At 37.4% G+C, this 24164-nt stretch overlaps 1 protein-coding gene across 32 annotated transcripts in view; it reads right to left on the bottom strand.

Annotated features, from left to right (window-relative positions):
* TIA1 (TIA1 cytotoxic granule associated RNA binding protein) overlaps positions 1 to 22287 on the bottom strand; it is a 34944-nt gene extending 12657 nt beyond the window's left edge. For 3 of the 32 annotated variants that reach the window (XR_014315098.1, XR_014315099.1, XR_014315103.1), the window contains exons 1-8: positions 21913 to 22248; positions 10891 to 10987; positions 7310 to 7408; positions 6525 to 6579; positions 6320 to 6352; positions 5008 to 5095; positions 2556 to 2621; positions 1771 to 1846 (exon numbers count right to left, since the gene is read on the bottom strand). Coding sequence is in view for 18 of the 32 variants with exons in the window: in XM_082744075.1 (XP_082600201.1) it covers positions 5039 to 5095; positions 5586 to 5704; positions 6320 to 6352; positions 6525 to 6579; positions 7310 to 7408; positions 10885 to 10987; positions 20241 to 20293 (519 nt within the window). In the remaining 14 variants the exon portion in view is untranslated. Of the gene's footprint in view, positions 1 to 1770; positions 1847 to 2555; positions 2622 to 2694; positions 2800 to 3735; positions 3819 to 5007; positions 5096 to 5585; positions 5705 to 6319; positions 6353 to 6524; positions 6580 to 7309; positions 7409 to 10884; positions 10988 to 20240; positions 20347 to 21912 lie in introns of those variants that run through there. The other 29 variants (XR_014315100.1, XR_014315101.1, XM_082744083.1 and 26 more) reach the window with 22 other exon arrangements.
* Between the last annotated feature and the right edge of the window lie 1877 nt (positions 22288 to 24164).

The following is a 24164-nucleotide window of genomic DNA, read 5'->3' as shown; positions in this document are numbered from 1 at the left end:
CCCACTGAGCAGGGAGCCAGATTGGACTTGATCCCAGGCCCTGGAGATCATGACCTGAGTCAAACACAGATGTTAACCATCTAAGCCACCCAGATGCCCCTGCACAACACATTTTTTTTTTAATTTTTAAAAAAGATTTTATTTATTTATTTGAGGGAGAGAGAGAGAGCGCAAGCGCACGCACGATGAGAGGGGAGAAGGTCAGAGGGATAAGCAGACTCCCCGCATAGCTGGGAGCCGGATATGGGACTTGATCCTAGGGGCTCTGGGATCATGACCTGAGCCAAATGCAGTCACCTAACTAACTGAGCCACCCAGGCATTCCCACCCCTAAGGTATTCTTACACAGAAAGTATAGCAGTGTTTCTGTAATGTATCTTTGGCAAATGTCAGTCCTAACAGAAGTAACACGATAAAATCTAAGGTTAATGAAACCTTAGTGTATACTCCAGTGCATATATATTCGTCCATCATTTACCCCTGTATTTTTGAAGTCTGATATCTCTGGAATTTAACTGTTTTGAACCTTGAGTTATCACACTAAAAGAGGTAAATCATTTATTTGTATTTATAATACATTTACAAGGTTCAAACTTCAAGCAGTACAATACTGTGATAAGCTTCCCACTCTGATCCCCATTTGCCTCTCACTTCCAACCCCCAAAGAGGAAAACTGTACAGCGAGTTTTTTGTTTATACCTGTGAGGGGAATACATATACCTAAAAAATACACACTCCCCTTTTTTATACAAATGAGGCTTTCACTTAATTTACCACAGAAGTATTTCTATAATCAGTATGTACAGAGATTCCTTTTATTGTTCTGTAAGTACTGGCTATAGTAAGATTTCCATGGTGTATATATATATTTTTTTAAAACAGCAGGACATGATTACATTGTATGGAGGACATGCCAAAGATTTTATCCAGCTGATATACAGGGGATGAGGCTTTTCCTTCTGTGTATATCCTACTCTCACCTCTCATTTGACAAACTGAACTATCCTTCCTTTTCTCCACAAAACCTAGAAATTTCAAGTCCATGTAAATGTGTTTAAGAAATGATTGTTAAATGAAAGAAACGAGAAGACATTTTCAAATACATTAGTATATAATTTCTTAAAAGTCCCCACCCATTGGAGCATTTTACTGTTTGTTTTTTTTTAAAATTTTTTTTCTTAATTTTTTTTAGTAATCTCTGTACCCTATATGGGACTCAAACTCAGGACCCTGAGGTCAAAAGTCTCATGTTCTACTGATTGAGCCAGCTAAGCATCCTATCAGTTACTTTCTTTTGCAGGTAAAAAAAATATATATATTTTCAGGTAATAAGATTTTATATTTTAAAAATTCACAAGAACCAATGGAAAATTACTATGAATAAGAGAATTTAGTAAAACAGCATATTAATAATCAATAGCTATATTCATATATATAAAGCAAATAGAAAACATTTTAAATTACCATGAGAATATAAACAGATCATGAATTAAATAAATAAATGAGATTTTCAATATCTACCTTTGGCTGATAATTTAAACATCTTGACTTTCTATATTCTGTAAACATTTTATCAGTACTTTGCATGTATCAGGTGCTAAATAAATGCTGAAGAAATGACCAAATGGGAAAAAAAAAGATATCCTCTTGCGAAGGTGTTAATTATCAGTAAAATGAGCAAGTGGCAGATCAAAGATAATTATTAAAACAAAATGCGTATCTTTAGCCTTTGGTATTAGCACCACACATGCACTTTTTAACTGAGCTTACCCATTTGTTGAAAAAGGAGACAAAGCCATATCCTTTAGACTTTCCTGTTGCCATGTCTTTTACCACTCGGGCATCTCTGAAATCAGAAATAATCAGAAGTTTAGGTTTGCAAACTGTCCTCTGGATATCAAGTGAGACTGTCATATACAACTCATTTTTATGTTTCATCTTCATTAAAACGAACCTTTAATGCAATTTCACCTTTTATTCTATAAAATTTATCATGTATTAGCAAATGATGCTTAATAAACATGCAAATCAATAACTTCTTAAATATATATGTATATATTGTAAAAAACTGCCTCCCATTTCAAAAATTTTTTAACTTTTAAGTATTAAGCATGGTAAAAGGAGCTATTCATACGAAATTACTGGAACCATTTATAGGGTTCACAGGCACATTAGAGGAATAGCTTTCTTTAACCACGCAATTGATAATTTTCTATTTGATACCATATATTACCTAATCATTAAAAAAATTAAAATAGAAAACTGGAAACTAAAAGAATAAAAAGCTGTATATTTCCTAAATTAATTAAATTATTTTGTTTTCTCAGATCAATTGCACCCCCCTTTTGGACTATGGGTAAATTTTGAGAACTTGATGTTTTCAGAAATGTTAATAAATCATTGAAGAAAAACACTAGACACACACTTTAGTTTTAAACTATATAAGAAAAGATTTTATACTGAATTTTAAAATAACAATCGTATAAGATTGATTGGAAACTATAAGATATAAAAGCAAAATTTTAAAAAGTCAGAAAGTAAAAAAGCACGCCAACATTTATCCACTGTGAACCGTAGCTTGTAGTTAGCCAGGGCAATTCTGTCCATTCTTCAGAGATACTCTGCAAAATAACCAGAGCCCTATTATTTGAGATTGAGTAAAAAAACCCAGCCATGATAGCTAAAACTCCATACCTCAAAAAATTGGGACTCAAATTGTGCTTCACAGGCAATCTGCTTTTAAGTTAGCCAGGTATGTCACAATGCTTGTTCTCTCAGGACACATGAACAAAACAGGCACTTTCACAACAAAAACCCAAGTCAGAAAGCCATGCAATATAATTTTATATTAAAGTATACATAAGCATATTTTGATCAATTTAGGAGTGATTTATTAAGTGTTTAGGGTCAAAATGACAAAGAGGTGCTGGTGAAAAGGGAAAACTAATGCAAGTCACTTCTCAATATGAAAAAATACTTATTAAATTATCGGTATGGTACACATGCATTTAATTTGGTAGTTGATTCACTTTTATACCAAAATTTGTTAGACTACGCTAAGTTCAAGTAATAGAGTATAAACTGTATAAATTAGTGTAGGAAAGTACCGTATCTTTCATACTACATATTTTAACAGGCCACCACTTACTGAACACCATCTATAAACTGAGAACTGTTGCAGGATCTCTACAGAGAATATCTGGCTATCATGAGAACTGTTTAATATATGTATTTACCAATTTATTTCCTTTAACAAAAAAATCGGGAAATGATGCTGCCAACTAAAAAGGGTTCTTTTAAATTTAGAAACAGTAACTCCTTGGGTAGCGTAAAACTCAGACATTATATATTACCTCCACTGAAAATTATAATCCATAAATTGTAAATTATAAAGGCTTCACAAAAAAAAAATCATGGTTGATCATAAAAGAATCTAGACTATAATTATGATACCAACATATTTAACAAAAAGAAATTACTGATCCATGATTAAAAAGTCATTATTAAAATTAGAATGTCATGTAAACTTAAACTTGCTGATTGTTAAACAATCTTTATCTAATCCCAAATTAAAATCCCCATGTTTTCAGAAAAGCTACTTTAATCAAAATCAAAGCATTTAATAAGATAGCTATTGAATCTGTTAAAATGTTAGAAAATTTCTTTCTTCTTAAAGTTAAGTTTCAGGACATGTTAGCCTTGAAATATATTTTTAAGTCTTACTTATTTCTGAAAGGATTCTCTAAGGAGGAAGCAGCAAAGATCTAGATCAGGGTTCTTTAATCCTTCTTTAATCCTTTTATGGTCCTGTGACTACTCTGAAAATAGGATAAAACTTAAAAAGATACTCCACACCAAAAAGAAAACAAACACAAAATTTTGTACACTTATAGAGCTTTGGAGCTGCCAAAGGTTAACACCTTCCAGTCTAGGTATTTGAAAGCAAGCTAACCATCATCAACACCCTACTGACAGATTAAAGGGAACAATCAAGAAACTAGAACTTTACTTATTTTCCTAATTTGTTCTCACAGACAACGAAAAAGAGTCCATTTATAAACTCTAATCTGCCTGCCTTTAAAGTTGGCCTCTACCAAAAAAAAAAAAAAAAAGTTGGCCTCTACCTATGACCATTCTTTGGTCACTGTTCATTTTCATCCTCCTACCAATGAACTACAACTCTTCAAATGAACACTCCCCAGATTTACTACCAATACTATTGGCATTTACTTTCTAGTCTCCTCACCTTCTCATCTCTGCTGTTGTTCTGTTCCTCAAACCAAACCAAAGCTAACGTTTCCTTTTTACTACTCTTCTAGCTGGAACAACAATAAAAAAGCAACCAGAAACCCCAAGATTCTGTTTTCTAAATTCAACAAGTACTTCTAATACTATAATCAACTTATTCTTACTCCCTTATGGCATGCTTTTCAAAATATTAAGATTCTTTTATGATGAACAATACCTTGAGTGAGCTACTTACAAAGGGCCTAGAAACTATACGACTATTAAGAAATGCAACCAAAACATTGCTCCACAAAATACTAAAAGGCATTATTTTTAAAAGTAACAACGACAAAAGGGTAGATATCTGGGGATTAATATTTAACTGCTTTTTAGGTTGAATTGTTAAGGTTTCTTTTTGTTAAAATATATTAATACAAAATGCATGGTATCATAGAAGTACCCCAAGAGTCTAAATTCCTCAGTCAGAGCACAAGATTACTAAAGATTATGTCCAAGCTAAGCAAGACACTTACATAAGAAACAATATGTACCATAGCAAATTTGTCTCAAGAGCTAATGCTAACTGAAAAAGGATTTTAAAATACTTGGAAGACAAAAGATTTATCATTGGGGAAACAATCTTTGGCTGTTAATGGCTTAAATGATCTCTAAACAACATAACGAATTATGTGGAAGGGTTAAAATTCATAACAGATTTTCAAATTCTATATAAGCCTGTTTCTAATTAAAATCCATTTAAATTTATCTCCTGTTACTTACGATATTCTTCCAAATGGTGCAAAAGCAGCTTTTATATCTTCAGTTGTAATTTCTGGACTGAGATCACCAACAAAGACATGGAAATGATCTTATAAGAGGAAGGAGGGGGAAGTGAAAAGAAAAATAAAATTTTAGAATTTAAGATATACTAAAATCTATTCAATAAAATAATCTTAATTTATGGATTAAGTATAACACTAGCCTATATCTATACAGATCCTATAAATTTTATAATGAATGAAGGTGATAATATAGGAAAGATTCTCTTAAAGACTGCTATCTCTAACTGGAAACTGACAGTTATATTTCTACTTACAGCCAATTATTACACTGGTCTAAGAAAATAAACTAATAATATATAACAAGCTTTGCAAAAAAAAATTAATGACTTAATTACCATTCTAATAGTGATTACATTTATCCAGTTTACCACTACATTAAGGTTTTAAAATTAAAATAAAATAGTGGTATTGTGAGTTATGTAGACTAGATTTGCCTCAGTTAAGACAATTTGCTGAAGCTAGCTACATAATATACTTGGTTTAACCATATTTTGTGAAGAACAATCAAAGAAATACCTTGCAATGCAACAGTTTGATGTTAAAGTATTTGACAGTTTTCTCAAAAGCCAACAGTTTTGGTTGCCCAGACATTACACCATTCAGTTTATGTGAATCCATGTGCAAGTGAACTAAGACTGAAGGCAACAGAATGAAAACAGTAATCCCTTCACTTTATATCAGAGCCATCAAAAAAGCATTGGAGAGAAATAACGATTCCAAATGTGAAGTGTTTTTTTTTTAAAGACAACATTCAAAAAAGAAACACTTTAAAAATACAAAATAGTTGGATCAACACTTTAAAAGGAACACATACATCAACTTTGACAAAGTATATTTGGAAAGAAAAATGACCCCCATCTGGCAGGCTTTAAGCAACATACTGGGTTGCCATTTGGGAAACGCTGTTTTGGGAGCAACTCAAGCAATCGGCAGATCTGGTATGTAGCACAGATCGTGACCTCAAGAAAGCAGGGTATCTTGCCCTTTATTTAGTTGGTGAAAGGTGAGAAAGTATTTCTAAGGCATCAGCTGCTACCAAGGGGATCAGAGAGCTTGAAATAGCACCAAAGTAGTGGACAAGCCACATTTGGTCAACGTTGGGAAGAAGGGGGAAAAATACTGCCAGAGAGACAAACAGAAACACGACCCCCTCCCTCCCACCACCCCCAAATATCAAACAAAAAAACTTCAAGTGGTTAGTGAATACCCTTTCAAGAGATTTCATTTTATGTTTAAGAAGATACAATTACCTTGTGAACGCTGTGTGCTGACAACGGTACTACCTGATGACAAAGATTAGATTTGTTCTTAAATTTATTAACACAAACACATTCAATCATATCTTAGGATAACGATCAAAACATTACTGCAAACATGTACGATGTTTATATGCTTTACAATAAAACTACTGTGTATAATAAAAACAAATATTCAAAGAGTATAAAATATACTTACTGCTTGTATCTTTCTTTTGACTGCTGGGGGTTGTTGCCCAATTCACTTTGACTTCCTAAAAAAATGTTTCTATATTTATATTCCATAAAAATAAAGCTCAAAAACATATATAACAAGATTTGCATCTATAAACACACAGGAAGGCATATGCTGGAGATGAAACATTCAAGAGGATAACAGTTCTGGTCAAAGTTTCAATACTTACCTTTTAACCTATACTTCCTCAAATGCTGGCAAACCTAATCTTACACACTTCTCTGTTAACATTCAAATAACTTTTCTTATCTAAAGTAACAATCATTTCTTTCTTTTTATTCTTCTCCATTAGTACCCAAAGTTCTAGAGGTTTTATCCAACCTTGAGTAATTCAACAAATATTTTAGTATTTACAATGTGTGAGGAATCTTGAAGAACACCAACATAAACAATGCCCTCTAAAAAGCTTTATTCCATCTTTTAAATATTAAATGTGACCTTCTGCTATGAAGTGATATAATGCCTCTAAAAGGTAATCAAATTGGGGGCATCTGGGTGGCTCAGTTGGTTAAGTGTCTGACTCTTGATTTTGGCTCAGGTCATGATCCTGGGGTTGTGAGATCATGTTGGGCTCTGCACTGAGCATGGAGGCTGTTTGGGATCCTCCCTCTCCCTCTGTCCTCCCTGCCACCCCCGCTCATGTGCACTCTCAATAATGAAAGAAAGAAAGGAATAGTTAAAAAAAACCCAATAAAACCTATATACAACTTAAAATTTTCAAGTCACCTTCTTTAAATATGACAGCTTACCTTACCCATTATCTTCCGCCCATTCATAGCAGCCAGTGCTGCAGCTGCATGACGATGCTCATAAAACTCCACAAAACAATATGGATCATTTCCAGCTGTCTGTTGAAAGAAACACAAAAGCCAAATTCAAGTTGTATACACCCATTACCTTAAAATTCTGTGAAGTTTTATATATCTCAAATATCAGGCCAAGGAAAATGAAGGGGTCTAGTCCATGAGTTAATCTTTAGATTAGGAAGTAGACACTTCAAAAAATTAAATGGTCTTAAAGAACACTGTCTTCTTCAACAAGTTATTCTTTAATACTACATATAATTTAATCTTGTATTAATGATTATCCTAATTTTAGATGGATACATATAGAAACCACACACACATTCCTCATATAACTATTTCTTTGTGCTACAGATGTTAGTGGAGTTTGACTAGACTCTTACACTTTCAAGTCTCAGTACTGGCTTTTAATTATCTTTCCTCTCTCTCCCCTGTTGTTTTTAAGGTTTTATTTATTTATTTGACAGAGAGCGAGATGGCAAGAGACAGAACACAAGCAGAGGGAGGAGAGGGAGAAGCAGGCTTCCCACTGAGCAAGGAGGACGTGGGACTCAACCCCAGAACCTTGGGATCATGACCTGAACTGAAGGCAGACGCTTACCAACTGAGCCACCCATGATCCCATCTCCCTTCCCTGATAAATGTTACCTTTTACTGCTATCAATGTACACATATCCTTGCTGCTTCTAACTAAGTAGCAGAAAATATCAAGCCAACCTTCTTAAACCTATTTCAGGTTCTGAAAAGTGAAGAGGTTTTCTGATAAAGTTTTTAGAATAGGTTTCAGAATGTGGACTTTATTTTTTTTTTTTTTTTAAGATTTTATTTATTTATTTTTCAGAGAGAGAGAGAGCACAGGCAGACAGAGTGGCAGGCAGAGTCAGAGGAAGAAGCAGGCTCCCTGCGGAGCAAGGAGCCCGATGTGGGATTCGATCCCAGGACACTGGGATCATGACCTGAGCCGAAAGCAGCTGCTTAACCAACTGAGCCACCCAGGAGTCCCCAGAATGTGGACTTTCTGACATCAATTTTTTGCTTATCATCTCTTAAAAATTCTCTTTTCTGGTGTTCCAAGTAATGGAGGTCTGATATGTGCATCTTGGATGCTTTATTGTAAATTAAAGAAGGAAAAACACCCCATATTTTATACCTATCTGCAAAATACAAAATGACTTAGACTCCATTTTTTAACTCTTTCCATAAACCCCTAAGCAAAATTCAAAATTTGAAATCAAAATTTAAAATCGAATGACATTAGAATAAAGAAATTACTATTTTGCTACAAGGAAATTAATCGTTTAAAAAGTCACTGGCAATGATTATTAAGAATGTTAGAGTGAGGAGGAATTTTTATAATTTTAAATACTGAGATAATTGTTTTATTTATTTATTTATTTATTTTTTAAGATTTTATTTATTTATTTGTCAGAGAGAGAGTGAATGAGAGCAAGCACAGGCAGACAGAGTGGAAGGAAGAGTCAGAGGGAGAAGCAGGCTCCCTGCGGAGCAAGGAGCCCGATGTGGGACTCGATCCCAGGACGCTGGGATCATGACCTGAGCCGAAGGCAGCCGCTTAACCAACTGAGCCACCCAGGCGTCCCGATAATTGTTTTATTTTAAAAATATTAAAGAGGGGCGTTTGTATGGCTTAGTCGGTTAATCATCCTACTTAGGTCATGATCTCAGGGTCCTGGGATAAAGCTCTGTGGCGGGCTCTGCACCTCTGTGTGGTGGGCTCTCTCCCTCTCCCTCTCTAAATTTAATAAATCTTTAAAAATCTTCAAAAAAAAGTAAATAATATAAAAATGTTTTAAAAATTACATAATTCAAACTAACACTACACTTAATGGTAATTCTATTACAAAGGTCAATGTTGTCAAACATTAGAATGTCGTTACATAAAGTAGCCTAGATTTCAGCACAATCAAATGAAAAAAGAATATTAATTTTATATAATTTGTACCCAGAAAAAACTGCACCTGTTAGATAAAAAGATCTAAGCATTCATACTATCAGCCTTCATACTCCAGAGTATAAAATTCATATCTATGAACATCAGTCCAACAGTATGAATAGACTGATATTTAGACTGGTCTTTTTTTTTTTTTTTAAAGATTTTATTTATTTATTTGACAGACAGAGATCACAACTAGGCAGAGGGGCAGGAAGAGAGAGAGGAGGAAGCAGGCTCCTTGCTGAGCAGAGAGCCCGATGTGGGGCTCGATCCCAGGACCCTGGGATCATGATCTGAGCAGAAGGCAGAGGCTTTAACCCACTGAGCCACCCAGGCGCCCCCCCCCTTTTTTTTTTGACAGAGAGAGACACAGCAAGAGAGGGAACACAAGCAGGGTGAGTGGGAGAGGGAGAAGCAGGCTTCCCTCAGAGCAGGGAGCCCGATGCGGGGCTCGATCCCAGGACCCTGGGATCATGACCTAAGCCGAAGGCAGACGCTTAATAACTGAGCCACCCAGGTGCCCCTAGACTTGTCTTTTTACACACACTATGATTCAGGATTAACAGCAATTACAGATGAATGATACAATGTTTTTCTATATGGTAAGGTCTGATGGACAGGAACTGCCACAATGCAAGAAAAGCTTTAATCAGGGCATTTAAAGGTTAAAAACACACCCACACACTTAAACACTTTCACAGTTTATTTTTTTTTAACCTAATTTTCCAATGTAATTGTAATAACTGAATTCCAGATTAGCCAATCAACTGACACCACATAAGAAAAAATACTGATACCTCAATGTACCTTAAAACAAGAGCCTACATATAGTTCTTATTTGCTCTAAAAATGATTAGTTCTATTCTCTTCCTCCTTTATTTATTAGTAAAATAAGCTAAACTCAGTGGCTAAGACTGACTTAAATTCACTAAAATTACTAGGAATTTAGACTGTATAAACTACTTAAAAAAAAAAAATGAAGACCCTGCAGTTTTCTTTTTTAAGTTTAATTTTTTTTTAGTAATCTCTTCACCCAATGTGGAGTTCAAACTCATTATTCCAAGATCAAGAGTCCCATGCTGTTCCTACTGAGTCAGTCATGCACCCCTATATAAACTAATTTAAGAGTTCCTGGAAGAGAGGCACCTGGCTGGCTTGGTAAAGCATGCAACTCTTTTTTTTTTTTTTTTAAAGATTTTATTATTTATTTGACAGAGAGAGATCACAAGTAGGCAGAGAGAGAGAGAGAGAGAGAGAGAGAGGAGGAAGCAGGCTCCCCGCTGAGCAGAGAGCCGGATTCGGGACTTGATCCCAGGACCCTGAGATCATGAGCTGAGCCGAAGGCAGCGGCCTTACCCACTGAGCCACCCAGGCGCCCCAGCATGCAACTCTTGACCTCAGGGTCATGAGTTTGAACCCCATGTTGAGTGCAGAACATACTTAAAAAATAAAACTGTTCTTTAAAAAAAAAAAAAAAAAAAGAGAGAGAGAGAGAGAGAGAGGGTTCCTGGAAGTAACGGAGTTAACTAATCCATTAAAGAGGAAGAAAGTTAACTAAGTAAAATACCCTTACATCCATAATCATTTTGCAGTTTTTACAAGGTCCAATCTGGCTAAACAGCTGGAGAATTAGAGCTTCTGTCACATCTCTGGAAAGGTTGCCGACATATCTGAAACACAAAGAAAAACAACTTACCATTTTAAATTTGCTCCTTTGCATCAGTTTCTAAAGTTGCTTACTGAAAAAGAAATCTGGGGAATAGACAGATCTCTGCATTGAACTACACCACCGGGAACAGGTTCCAAAAGTTGGCCAAGACTTCAAAATTTCTTTCAAAGCAGACACATGACACGCTACTTGTAATCTCATGGACATCAGTCGTAAAGGGGAATCCCGTGTGTGTGTTTATTTAGTCAAGGTTTTGTAAAATAAGCCTGGTGTTTCTAAGTCTGTAGGCTTACCTTAGGAAGATCTGCTTTCAAAAACTCTCAAATGAGGACATCTGGGTGGCTCAGTTGGTTAAGCAGTCTGCCTTTGGCTTTGGTCATGATCCCAACAAGGTCCTCTGAATAAGTCCCGCAGCAGGATCCCTCCATACTCAGCAGGGAGTCTGCTTCTCCCTCTGCCTGTCCCCACCTGATACCCTCCACCCCCTCATACAAGCACCTGTGAGTGCTCTCTCTCTCACAAAAATAAAATCTTTAAAAAATTTTTAAAAGATCTCAAATGACTCATCAGACACATAGAACATTTAATACAATCAATCTTGTGAAGCTTTAAAATTACTTCTTCAGTATTACTGAGAACATTAAAATTTCCTCAATTTTTAATCCACACAATTCCCTTTTGTAGTGAGTACGAACCTTTAATAAATAAAGTGGAATAAATAAATGAATGAATAAATAAATAAATAATATGTAGTAAGTGCAAACCCCTACTAAATGAAAAACAGGCAAAAGGAACAAAATACAAACTAACCACATAGCAAGTAAGCCTAGACCATATGCTTGTAGTGGTAAGATTAGCGCAGAGTAAAAAGTTGTAAATATTTTTAACTTATGCGAAATATCGTAGACTAAAACATGTTTTCGACATGTGTGTGTTTTTGGTGTGTAAGCATGAGAAAAATAAGTGATGTAATGTGTTTTTGAAGGAGACTTAGCACAGTATATAAAGAGGCATCGGGTTGGACTGAGGTGAAGCGAGTTCCCTGTCGGGGAACGACAGTTTCGTTGCCGACCACTCGCTGGTTCTCAGTCTCAACTTCTGCGGTGACCTCTCTGTCTAGATTGTGAGGCGACGTCTCCTTCTCCGTGACAACTTCAGCAGACTGTGACTGGACCATGATAGTGGTGCGGACCTCGTCCCAATAAAGATCAAGTGAGTTACATCATATCCATTTCTCTATCTCTTCTTTACACATCACGACCTCCTGGCGGGATGCAGGGGTTTTGCTCGCGTCACCTTTACACTGTCCAATTTAGGTATACTTCGGTTTACACTGTGTGTGTGTGTGTATTTAAAGATTTATTTATTTGACAGAAGAGAGCCAAGAAGAGCACAAGCAGGGGAAACAGTAGACAGAGAGGGAGAAGCAGGCTCCCCACAAAGCAGGGACCCCTGATGTGGGGCTCAATCCCAGGATCTTGGGATTATGACCTGAGCCAAAGGGAGATGCTTAACCATCTGAGCCATGCAGGCACCCCTACAATAAATATATTTTTGAAAAATCATGGGTAAATTACTTATTAGGTATTACATACGGACACAAAGGGATGGGAAAACTTCCCATGAATATCACTAATCAGTGATAAGTGTAGAAGTGTAGAGAAGGATTCCAGGAGAGACTTTTAACAGGTAATAGGCTTCGGTGACTAACAAACTTAGTGTAAATACTTTATTACAAAACCACACAGCAGGGGGCCCGGGGAGTCTGCTACTCCCTCTCCCTTTGCCTGCCACTCCCCCTGCTTGTGTTCTGTCAAATAAATAAAAATCTTAAAAAACAAAAACCCAAAACCACACAGATTATTACATCATGTCCTTATTCTGAGTATCTGTAATTAAAGGGAAAGAATTAGGAATTTATCGTGCTTTGAGTAGAAACTCCAGTGTAGTATATATATATATTTTAAGGGATAGCACAATTTTTTTTAAAAAGGTTTTATTTATTTGACAGACAAGAGATCACAAGTAGGCAGAGAGGCAAGCAGAGACAGGAGGAAGTACGCTCCCCGCTGAGCAGAGAGCCCAATGCGGGGGCTCCATCCCAGGACCCTGACATCACCACCCGGAGCCAAAGACAGAGGCTTTAACCCAATGAGCCACCCAGGCGCCCCAGTTTTGTTTTTTTTTTTTTTTTTAAGATTTTATTTGTCAGAGAGAGAAGCAGACTCTGCAGAGCAAGGAGCCCAATTCGGGACTCGATGCCAGGACCCTGGGGTCATGACCTGAGCTGAGGGCAGATGCTTAATCGAATAAGCCACCCAGGCATCCCCAGTGTAGTATAATCTAATAGTTCTAGATGATGAGGAAAAAACTCCTTTACAGAAAAATGCTAGTCAATAAGTGTAGAGAGAATTAAATTAGTAAACAATGCAAAAGCCCTACTGAAATGATTAATTCAGGTAAGAATCACTAATAGCTACAAAACCATTAGGTGAACCAACTGTGTGAAAATGGTATTTGCAGGGTGCCAAAGTTATTATTACACAGATTACTGAACACTGCAAAGGGAAAACTACCTTAAAAGAAAAAGCTTTGGCTGTTTTACCTGAGATCGAACTTTAAAATCGTTTTTATAGACAGACATTTCCGTATACTATATCATACAATATCACCTATGAAGTATTTATATACAAAAGTCTCACTTGAATCTAATTAAGCATAAACTTAAACCCAAGTTGTAAAATACTGGGGGATGCCTGAGTGGCTCAGTTGGTTAAATGTTTGCCTTCAGGTCAGGCCATGATCCCAATGTCCTGGGACAGAGTGCCACATCCAGGGTCCTTGCTCAGTGGAGAGGCTGTTTCTCCCTCTCCCTCTGCCCCTCCCGCTGCTTGTGTGGGCACTCTCTAATAACTTTAAAAAAGTTTATAGAATACTGGGCATATAAAACAATTATACAAATTCAGATGGGGAATATAAGACAACTTGATCTCTTGAAAAAAAAATTGTCCTAAAAAAATCTTTAAAAAGAGAGGACTGTTTTTGATTAAAAGAAACCTGAAAGACACTGATAACCAATGCAATGACTAATCCTTGACTATAACCTAGATTTGGGGAGAGGAGTTAACTTTTTCTGGGAGAACTCTAATTAATCAATGTAGAAGGAATGAGGAAAATCACCAGAAAGCCAGTACAGTAGTAACTGCTACTGGTGAGATCCACCCACGGATCTTCAGTTGATGCAAATTTTAAGGAGAAATAGGGTATGTGTAGAGCCTCAGAGTGCCCCCGCTAAAATAGGAGAAATAAGGAGAAATAGGGTATGTGTAGAGCCTCAGAGTGCCTCCGCTAAAATATTTAATGATTGGTTTTTAACCAATAAATTGGTTGTTTTAACATATGTCCAAACCTCCCTCTATGAAGTGGAGCTTTATTTCCCTCTTCTTGAGTGTAGGTTAGTCTTAGTGACTCAATTCTAATTAACAGTGTTGAAGAAAAAAAAAAAGGTAGCCATTGTATAGTGAAAAAATACTACCCTCACAAGACTGCCACAGTCATGAAATGCATCCCCTCACATATTAAAGGAGGGTAAAGAGATAAGACAACTACATGCAATGTAGGATCTTGGACTGGATCCCAGAATAGAGAAAGGACATTAGCAGAAAAACTGGGGATACTCGAATAAACCTTGTAGTTAATAGTATTGTACAATGTCAATTTCTTACTTTTGGTAACTATAACGCAGTTTTGTAAGATGTCAACATTAAGGGAACCTGGGCAAAGGTTATAGGAGAACTCTGTACTATCTCTAGAACTCTTCCATGTCTATTTTCACCTGACTCTTCATGCCTGTAAGAGAATCTCAGAATTGCTTTATGTCTAAATGAAAAAATGGCTCTAACATCTATTTTGGTAAAGCTCGACAATCTAGCATCAAGTGGGCAGTATTTAGGGAACGGAATTTCTTTTACTCTTTGCAAAACTGTCTAATTTTCTGAGAAATATTTTGAGTGATATTACCTACTTGAAGATATATAATTTTAAAAATTGACTTTAAAAAGCACTAGGATTTATATTACTTTACAACTCAATGTGACCTGTGGTATACTGTAAACTCCAGGAGCCTCTATCAATTAACTCTACATATACCTGTCTAGAGAAAAGCTCTTCAGGGGGAAGTTTCGCAAACAACTTGCTCTCAACCGTCAACATCATTACAATAAACTACGAGTAACACAGTAAGTTCATATCCAAGAAACCAAATGACAAAATCTTTTCCCTTCTCATGCAAATAAAAATAATCCATTAGTTTTGCTTTTCACCAATAAGTTAATCATTAATACCTACTTCAAATTTTTATTTTATTTTTTTTATTTTTTTTAAATCTTTTTTTTTTTTTTTAAAGACTTTATTTATTTATCAGAGAGAGAGAGAGCAGAGCGAGCGAGCACAGGCAGACAGAATGGCAGGCAGAGGCAGAGAGAGAAGCAGGCTCCCTGCCGAGCAAGGAGCCTGATGTGGGACTCAGGCGTCCCCCTACTTCAAATTTTTAGAAGCAACTTAATGTTATTACTTTCCAATTCTAGGGCGCCTGGGTGGCTCAGTGGGTTAAGCCGCTGCCTTCGGCTCAGGTCATGATCTCAGGGTCCTGGGATCGAGTCCCGAATTGGGCTCTCTGCTCAGCAGGGAGCCTGCTTCCTCCTCTCTCTCTCTCTGCCTGCCTCTCTGCCTACTTGTGATCTCTATCTGTCAAATAAATTAAAAAAAATCTTAAAAAAAAAAAAATCTCACACATCTTACTTTCCAACTCTATCTGCTAAATAAATTAATTAATCGGAAATGGAGAACCCAAATTTGAAAACTACAGATTCTTTTTATACTCACCATACTTTCAATGGAAGAATAAACAAGTTTCTTAGTTTGTAGAATGCACTATACTTTACAAAGCTCATTCTCATCTTTATGTACCTATGTTTCTTTAGCTGTTCCATACTTTGTTACATTCTATTGTTTCTGAAGCCAAAGGATTTCCAATTAACAGCACAGATTTGTTACAGGTATAGTGGATTATTTTAGGGGTGGGAGGGTTCTGAATCCTCACTCTATGGCAGAGGCTCACTTCTCTACAGAAGCTGAAAAGGCTTGATATGGTTCTGCAGTCTCCCTTACATGTGATCCAGGTTGGGCTGATTAGGGAAAGAGACCTGAACACAGAAGACAAAGAGAGGATTAAAGAAGCAGAGAAAAAAGAAAATACATTTTGGTGGCAAACAGCAGTGGAGTCCCACATCCAGTGAAAGTGAAAACTGTGGTATTTGGTCCTCAGTGGATGTGGTAGTAACATCATTTCTGGGACAGTCAGTCTGTGCCTTGGTAAGGACTGTGGGCCTGACAGCTGTCTTGTTTTCCTGAACATTTGCTAAGCCAGGTTCTATAACCTTCCTGTAAATGTGGGAGTATCCAATATCTTGATTTTATAAACCGCTTTTATGCTTAAATTTTTTTTTTGCTTCCTGCATTAAAAAAAAAATCCCAACTGATAAACATACTGGAGCAGTGGCAAGCCAAGGTTCCCTGTCATGTATACTAGACCACTAAATAAAAATGTAATTTTCTTACATTTATGCAAGTTTTTTATTTTTAAGAAGATTTTATTTGAGAGAGAGACCATGAAAGAGTACACGAGAGAGGAGGTCGGAGGGAAGCAGGCTCCTCGTGGAGAGCCCAATGCAGTTCGATCCCAGCACTCCAGGATCATGACCTGAGCCGAAGGCAGCTGCCCAACCATGCCACCCAGGTCCCTGCCAAGTTTTTATTTTTCAAAATACTTTAAAAAATATTAAAATATCCCTTTTTAGCTGTCCCACCACGGATTAAAGTATCCCATATTGATATTTATTGTATCACCACTGAGATTATGTCCCAATCTGTGCAGAACTGTAAAGTAAAGAGAGGAGTACAAGAGACTTAACTGTTGAAGCAAACAGACTTCCATGGACTAAAAAAATGTCTTCCTTAGGTAACTGGTATATTAGCTAACAATACTGGGGGTTTTTTCGTTTGTTTTTAAAAGATTTTTTTTTTTTAAGATTTTATTTATTTATCAGAGAGAGGAAGAGAGCGAGCACAGGCAGACAGAATGGCAGGCAGAGGCAGAGGGAGAAGCAGGCTCCCTGCTGAGCAAGGAGCCCGATGTGGGACTCGATCCCAGGACGCTGGGATCATGACCTGAGCCGAAGGCAGCTGCTTAACCAACTGAGCCACCCAGGCGTCCCTGTTTTTAAAAGATTTTATTTATTTGACAGAGAGAGAGCAAAAGCAGGGGGAGCAGCTCCCTACTGAGCAAGAGAGCCCAATGTGGGACTCAATGCCAGGATGCTGGGACCATGACCTGAGCTGAAAGCAGAGGCTTAACCATCTGAGCCACCCAGGTGTCTCAATTAGCTAACAATACTGTATCAATGCAGTCACCTTAATATGACAATTGTATTGTGGTTTTATATAAGAGAATGGTCTTGTTGGAAAATATATGATAAAGTACTTAGGTCCGAAGTGTTCTATTCAAATGGTTCATTAAAAAAAGAGTATCTAGGCGCCTGGGTGGCTCAGTGGATTGGGCCGCTGCCTTCGGCTCAGGTCATGATCTCAGGGTCCTGGGATCGAGTCCCGTGTCGGGCTCTCTGCTCAGCAGGGAGCCTGCTTCCCTCTCTCTCTCTGCCCGCCTCTCCGTCTTCTTGTGATTTCTCTCAGTCAAATAAATAAATAAAAACTTAAAAAAAAAAAAAAAGAGTATCTAAATAAGGCAAATATGGCTATGGGCAACTGGTTATTAGCACACAAAAGGTACCTAAGTCCTCAACATAGTATTTTTTTTTTTAATATTTTATTTATTTATTTATTTGACAGAGATCACAAGTAGGAAGAGAGGCAGGCAGAGAGAGAGAGGAGGAAGCAGGCTCCCTACTGAGCAGAGAGCCCGATATGGGGCTCCATCCCAGGACCCTGAGATCATGACCTGAGCTGAAGGCAGAGGCTTAACCCACTGAGCCACCCAGGCGCCCCTCAACATAGTATTTTTGTTACTTTTCTGGTTTTTAATTTTTCAAAATAAAAAGCTACCTGGGAAGATTCAATGGAAAAGTCATTAATGGTACCAGTTAACAGTTGACAGTTCAGCCAGGGATAGGATTTCACATCAATTTAATACATATTTTGAAGCTGATAAGTAAGTTCAAAGAGTTATACAATTGGAATCCAAAACCCTTAAAATATTTTTATTGGGGTAGCTCTAGAAAATCTGATAGTCTAAATTTACAAAGCAGAACACTGTATTGGGTTTTGAGCTGCAATCACTGTATAAAAATGCAGAATTTGGTATGAAACTTCTGTGAAAATGAGTGAAAAGCATAAATAAGATTTTATGTAATGATAAATTCCATAAGAGTAGAGATTTTCAGTGGGGCACCTGGTTGGCTTTGTCAGAGGAGCATGCAACTGTTGATCTTGGGGTCGTGAGTTTGAGCCCTAAATGAGGAGTAGAGATTTCTTAAGCTCTTTTAAAAAAGAGGGGGTAGACTTTCATTTTTACTCATACTATATATTTAGTGTTGAGAGCCCTGCCTCAAACATTTTAAGTATTCTATAAATAACTATTAAAGAGTTAACAGTATTCTCTTAGATTTACTTTTGAACATTTTCAAACCGCTTAGAAATTACCAATTTCTCCTGATTCTAATTTAGGGGGAATGTGTATGTCTTTCACTGATTATGAATTTATGTACAATAGTAAACGGTACACCAGCATCATCAACTTACTATTTTATTAACAACTGTTACTTTTCTGATGGCTGAAACTGCTGTTTTTCATTAGCTGGCACCTCCTTCACTTGGAGATCAGACCATATACATAAACCAGATTGAACAAATGTATATTATGATACACCCCAAGACATCCTAAGACATCCATGCTCTCAAGACTATTCTCATTTTTACTTATATTTTGCAACAAACATTTTATTTCTAAAATTTTATTTCTAAGTAATCTTTATACCCAAAGTGGGGCTTGAACTTACACAACCTGGAGATCAAGAGTCCATGTTCTACTGAGCCAGCAGGCCCACCCCCCAACACACTAACATTTTATTTTATTTAAAGATTTTATTTATTTATTTATTTGTCAGAGAAAGAATGAGTACAAGTGGCGGGGTGGGGTAGCAGCAGGCAGAGAGAGCAGCAGCCTCCTCACTAAGCAAGAAGCCTGATGTGGGACTCCATCCCAGGACTCTGGGATCATGACCTGAGCCAAAGGCAGCGGCTTAACCTACAGAACCACCCAGGAGCCCCCAAACTAACATTGTAGATGACTGATACGACAAATTTGTAAGCAAACCTACTTACTGACTTCATTCTCACACCCTATAGGTAATTCTTTTTGTTCTATTTTCAAAATATTCCCCAAATCAAACCACTTTTCATAATATGTCCCCAAAGTCCTGCTGACAAGGAACTGAACACTGGCAATCTCTAACTTAATGCTGAACACTCATCTGTGACAAATGAAGTTATCTCCTCTGAGCCATTTACATACACAGGTGATACTGAGATTCGACCACCTTTCCCTCAAGAATGTAAAAATCTTGACTCATAGCTTGAAATTGTACCAGCTTTAAAAACAAATTTACTGATCACTTACCGTAGACTAAACACTGCTAAGAACATACTGAAAGACCCTGACTTGCAGGTCATTAAAACAAATATTTTATATAAAAAGTAAAAACACCGCTGGTAAAACAAAACAATGCTGGTAAAACTTAGTGATTTACACCTACTCACATTTAAACAAGACAGGTTTCACTGAAGAATGAGGAGTTTTGGTTGAGGGAGGTAGAAAGAAGGGAGATAATAAGCAGTTAGAACATGGACTACTTTAGGGAAGAGATTCTTGGATGGGGTGTTCTAGTGAAGAATACAAAGCACAGTTAGCAGTAAGAGTTAAAGAGAACAGCAGAATTGCAGGATGAGGAAAAAAAAAGGTATATGACTCTGGGTGACTTATTTAAACTTTTAAGCTTAGCTTTTCCCAAGTTGCAGAATGGACCCTTTATTGCAGAGTTCTGATGAAGATGAAACAAGCATGTAAAGCATTTAACACAGAACCTGGCAATCAAAACATTCAATAAGTGAATAAAATTTCCTTTATTATTTCTCCTGCAACAGTTGGTCCCCTATCCCCAAGCTAGTACAATTTTAACTACCTGCTTTTGTAGACTGGCCTGAGAAAGCTGAGGTTGTCTTCATTATTTGACATTCCCAAATCAACGTAATAAAAAGGTTTAAGTTCCCAGATATTTCTGGCAGTTTCTGAAATTAAAAATTTCACAATCATGTAAGAATCTTAAATGTAAAGACATTATAAAAAATGATCAGTGCTTAATCCAATATTCTGCTGGCTGTCATACTTCTAGAAAAGAGTAAAGGGAAAAAAAATGATTTCCATAAAGCCTATGAGGCTAATAGTTGTTTAGGGAATATTAATCTATAGATATAATCTTTCAAAAAAACAAGGGACACCCACTAATTCTTGCATCCTATTAAAAAGACAAGGTAACAGATTATTAGATAAACTTGCAAAAAGTTTACTAATCTCTGAAGAAACAGGAGTGACTGTTTCTCACACAGATAAAAACGGACACTTTTCAGGGTGTAAAAATAATCGATTACGTTTTCTTCATAACAACTGCAACATAAAAAGTTGCAGAAAGAAATCTAAAACTGTATTTTTAACGCATGGCATTCTCAAATCGCCAGTATGCTAAGAAAGAAGGTCAAATACTCATCAGGCCTATTCTCCTTTTCGAGAAAAGCAACAAAGACAAGATCACCTCTTCTGAGAATACTTTGGAAAAACAAAGGAGAATGCTGTGGGGGAAGCTACTCCACAAAGAAAATATCCCCAGCTGAGATCACTTAACACTAACAACTCTCAGAGGTGACTGAATCTGTAAAGGTATTTATCAACTGTTGCTTCTTAAAAACTGTCCGCTCGTTCAGCAACATGTCAATCACTAAAGTATCAAGCGATGATAAATATGTATCAAATCCACTTCCCCTCGGCTGAGAGAGTTCTAGATACCTCCGGGTGAGATTTCCATTAAAAAAAAAAAAAAAAAAAAGGAAGGAAGGAAGGAAGGAAGGAGAGACAGACCGACAGAAAGAAAGAAAGAAAGAAAGAAAGAAAGAAAGAAAGAAAGAAAGGAATAAAGAAAGAAAGAAAGAAAGAGCAGTTTCAAAATCCTTACGGTGCCGGGTTTTCGGCTTTTTGGTCGGGGGAGGGGGTACTACAGAAGGAAAGCCAGAGAGGTTAAAGAAACCTATTTGGCTTTTTTCCAGCTGGCAACTGCGAGAATAAAGTTTATCTCACTGAAAACCGAGCACAAGCAGCCTCAAGAGAAAAACTCCTATCAGCGAGAAGAAAATGAAAGGAACAGGGAGAGTTTCTGGAACAAATCAAAGTAAAATGAAAGGGACGGCTATAAAAATCAAGAGATTAATCAAGAAGCGGGGAGAACGGGACACAGAAGGAAAGCATTGGACAAAAAAGAAGGTTCACCGAGTTCTGAAAAGAGGTTTGAATGAAAAAGTCTTTTCCCCAGGCCTAGGACCACAGAGGGCCCGCGGCGAGGCCAAAGGCCACGCTATCTCGTAGTTAAGGTGACGGGATTAATTAAGAGGGCTAAGCCCCCTCTTCCTCCACCTTGTCCTCTCATAGCCCGGGGCTCGGTCCCTAAGCATCCAGGTGAGCGCCACGGAGAAGAGCCAAGATATTGCGGCGTCCACGGAGAACAATAGGCTGGGGAGCGCGCCGAGCCGAGGCCTCCCTCCGGGACGACCACCATCCCGCCCCCCTCATTGCTGCCCCAGACTCACAGAGTCTTGGGCATCTCGTCCTCCATGGCTGCTGCTGTCGCGCCGGCGCCTCGGGGTCCAGCTCCCTAATCTTTACTACCTCCCAAATCTTTTGAGCGGTTATGGCTGCGGAATAGCGGGGTTTCTCGCCTGACCGGAGGTTACTCCGCCTCCTCCTTCCGCGGCAATTACACTAAACGGCCGGGCGCAGCGCGAACAATGAAGCCCCAATACAAGATGGCGGCGAGCCGGGAGCTCAGAAGCAGCCAGCGAAGTGACCCGGACCGCGCAGGCGCAGAATAATCTTGCACTTTCAACCTCCCTCAAGCCATAGGTTCACTTGTTGCGCAGCCGCTCTTCTAGCCGACACCAGGGTATAGCAGACTGCGCAGGCGTAAGAATTAACTCTTTCAGGAGTTGCGTAAAGTTTTTAATCTTCAAGCTCCAGATTCGAATGTTTCAACAGTGAATTATAATGAAATAGAAATAGCCATGGAAATTAAATATCCCCAGTGTTTCGTGAGGAATAAAGACTTATTAAAACTATTCTAATCACCTCATTTTGTAGGCGGCGGGAGTCAAAAAGGAGCTGCGCCGCCCGGGAATCGAACCCGGGTCGCAAGAATGGGAATCTTGCATGATACCACTACACCAGCGGCGCTGATGGCTTGTGCCTTCCTCAAAATATCTTAGAGCAAAATGCAAGCAAACATTTGTTCCTATGTGAGGATTTATTCATTTAAAAATAAAGTTTATTAAGAGTCTATAATCTAAAAAAAAAAAAGAGTCTATAATCTACTTTTCATTGATCTAAGGAAGGATGTTATCTCATCCCAATACAGTTGAATGACTCTTCTTAATCCATTAAGTTATTGTTCATTAATGTTCATTAAGAAGACTTTGTCTTTAGTAACCAAACTTTGGAGAGCCAGGAAAATCTTTTCAGGTATTTTCATTTCCTTGGTATACTCAGTGCACTTTGCAAATATTTAAAAAATAGTTATTTAAATAGTTATGCAAATCGGTCAAAGAATTCTAAAACTAAATGAGTCAGAAGGTATATAAACTTCAGTCCTCTGGGAAGGGGGTGGAAAAATCAGGACTCTGAAATGTGTGTGGTTCGGTGTAACCATTATGCATTTCGTGTTGCATTTTAGAAATTATGTGAAATATTTTTTATTTTATTTTTTTAAGATTTTATTTATTTGACAGAGAGAAATCACAGTAGACAGAGAGGCAGACAGACAGAGAGAGAGGGAAGCAGGCTCCCTGCTCAGCAGGGAGCTCGATGCGGGACTCGATTCCAGGACCCTGAGATCATGACCTGAGCCGAAGGCAGCGGCCCAACCCACTGAGCCACCCAGGTGCCCCTATGTGAAATATTTTTAAACACAGGAGAATGTACACATCCAAAACTGAGATGTCCTCTTTAGAGTAGTTTCTTAAAACTATACCTTTAAGATTTCTATTTTGGGGATTGTTTTTAGAATCTGGGGCTCGTTCTTCAATTTTATTCAAAGATGCCAAATATTAGTCTTTTAAGGCTGAATAAGACAGGTGTTAATAGTGGATAAAATTTTTTAAAATAGTGTTTTGAAGTGTACAATATAGTGGTTTTTAGTTTACTCACAGAGATTTGCACCATCACTATAATCAATTTTAGAACATTTTCATCACTCCAAAAAGAAATTCTTACCAATCAGAAGTCACTCTCTATTGCCCATCCCACCTGACTTCCTATAATATACTGATCTGTCTATAGATTCGCCTGTTCTGGGAATATCATATAAATGGAGTCATGCAATATGTGATTCTTTGTGACTGGCTTTTTTCATTTAGCATTACGCTTTTATGGTTCATACAAGTTGTAGCATGCATCGGTATTTCATTCTTTTTCTTTGCCAAATAAAACTCAATTGTATGGATATAGCACAAGTATCTTTTAGGCTTCAAAACCTTTATGAAAACTTGATTATTTTTTTTTTAAAGATTTTATTTATTTATTTGACAGAGAGAAATCACAAGTAGGCAGAGAGGCAGGCAGAGAGAGAGAGAGGAGGAAGCAGGCTCCCTGCTGAGCAGAGAGCCCGACACGGGACTCGATTCCAGGACCCTGAGATCATGACCCGAGCCGAAGGCAGCGGCTTAACCACTGAGCCACCCAGGCGCCCAAAACTTGATTATTTTTTATATGTTTTAAATTGTTATATATGTTACATTATGATATATGGTTGTTATATTTGTATAACAATATAAATATATTACTTACCTTA

The sequence above is a fragment of the Mustela nivalis genome (assembly GCF_964662115.1).
Source record: "Mustela nivalis genome assembly, chromosome: 8".
Taxonomy (NCBI): Eukaryota; Metazoa; Chordata; class Mammalia; order Carnivora; family Mustelidae; genus Mustela; species Mustela nivalis.
This window is presented reverse-complemented; position numbering and strand designations above follow the sequence as displayed.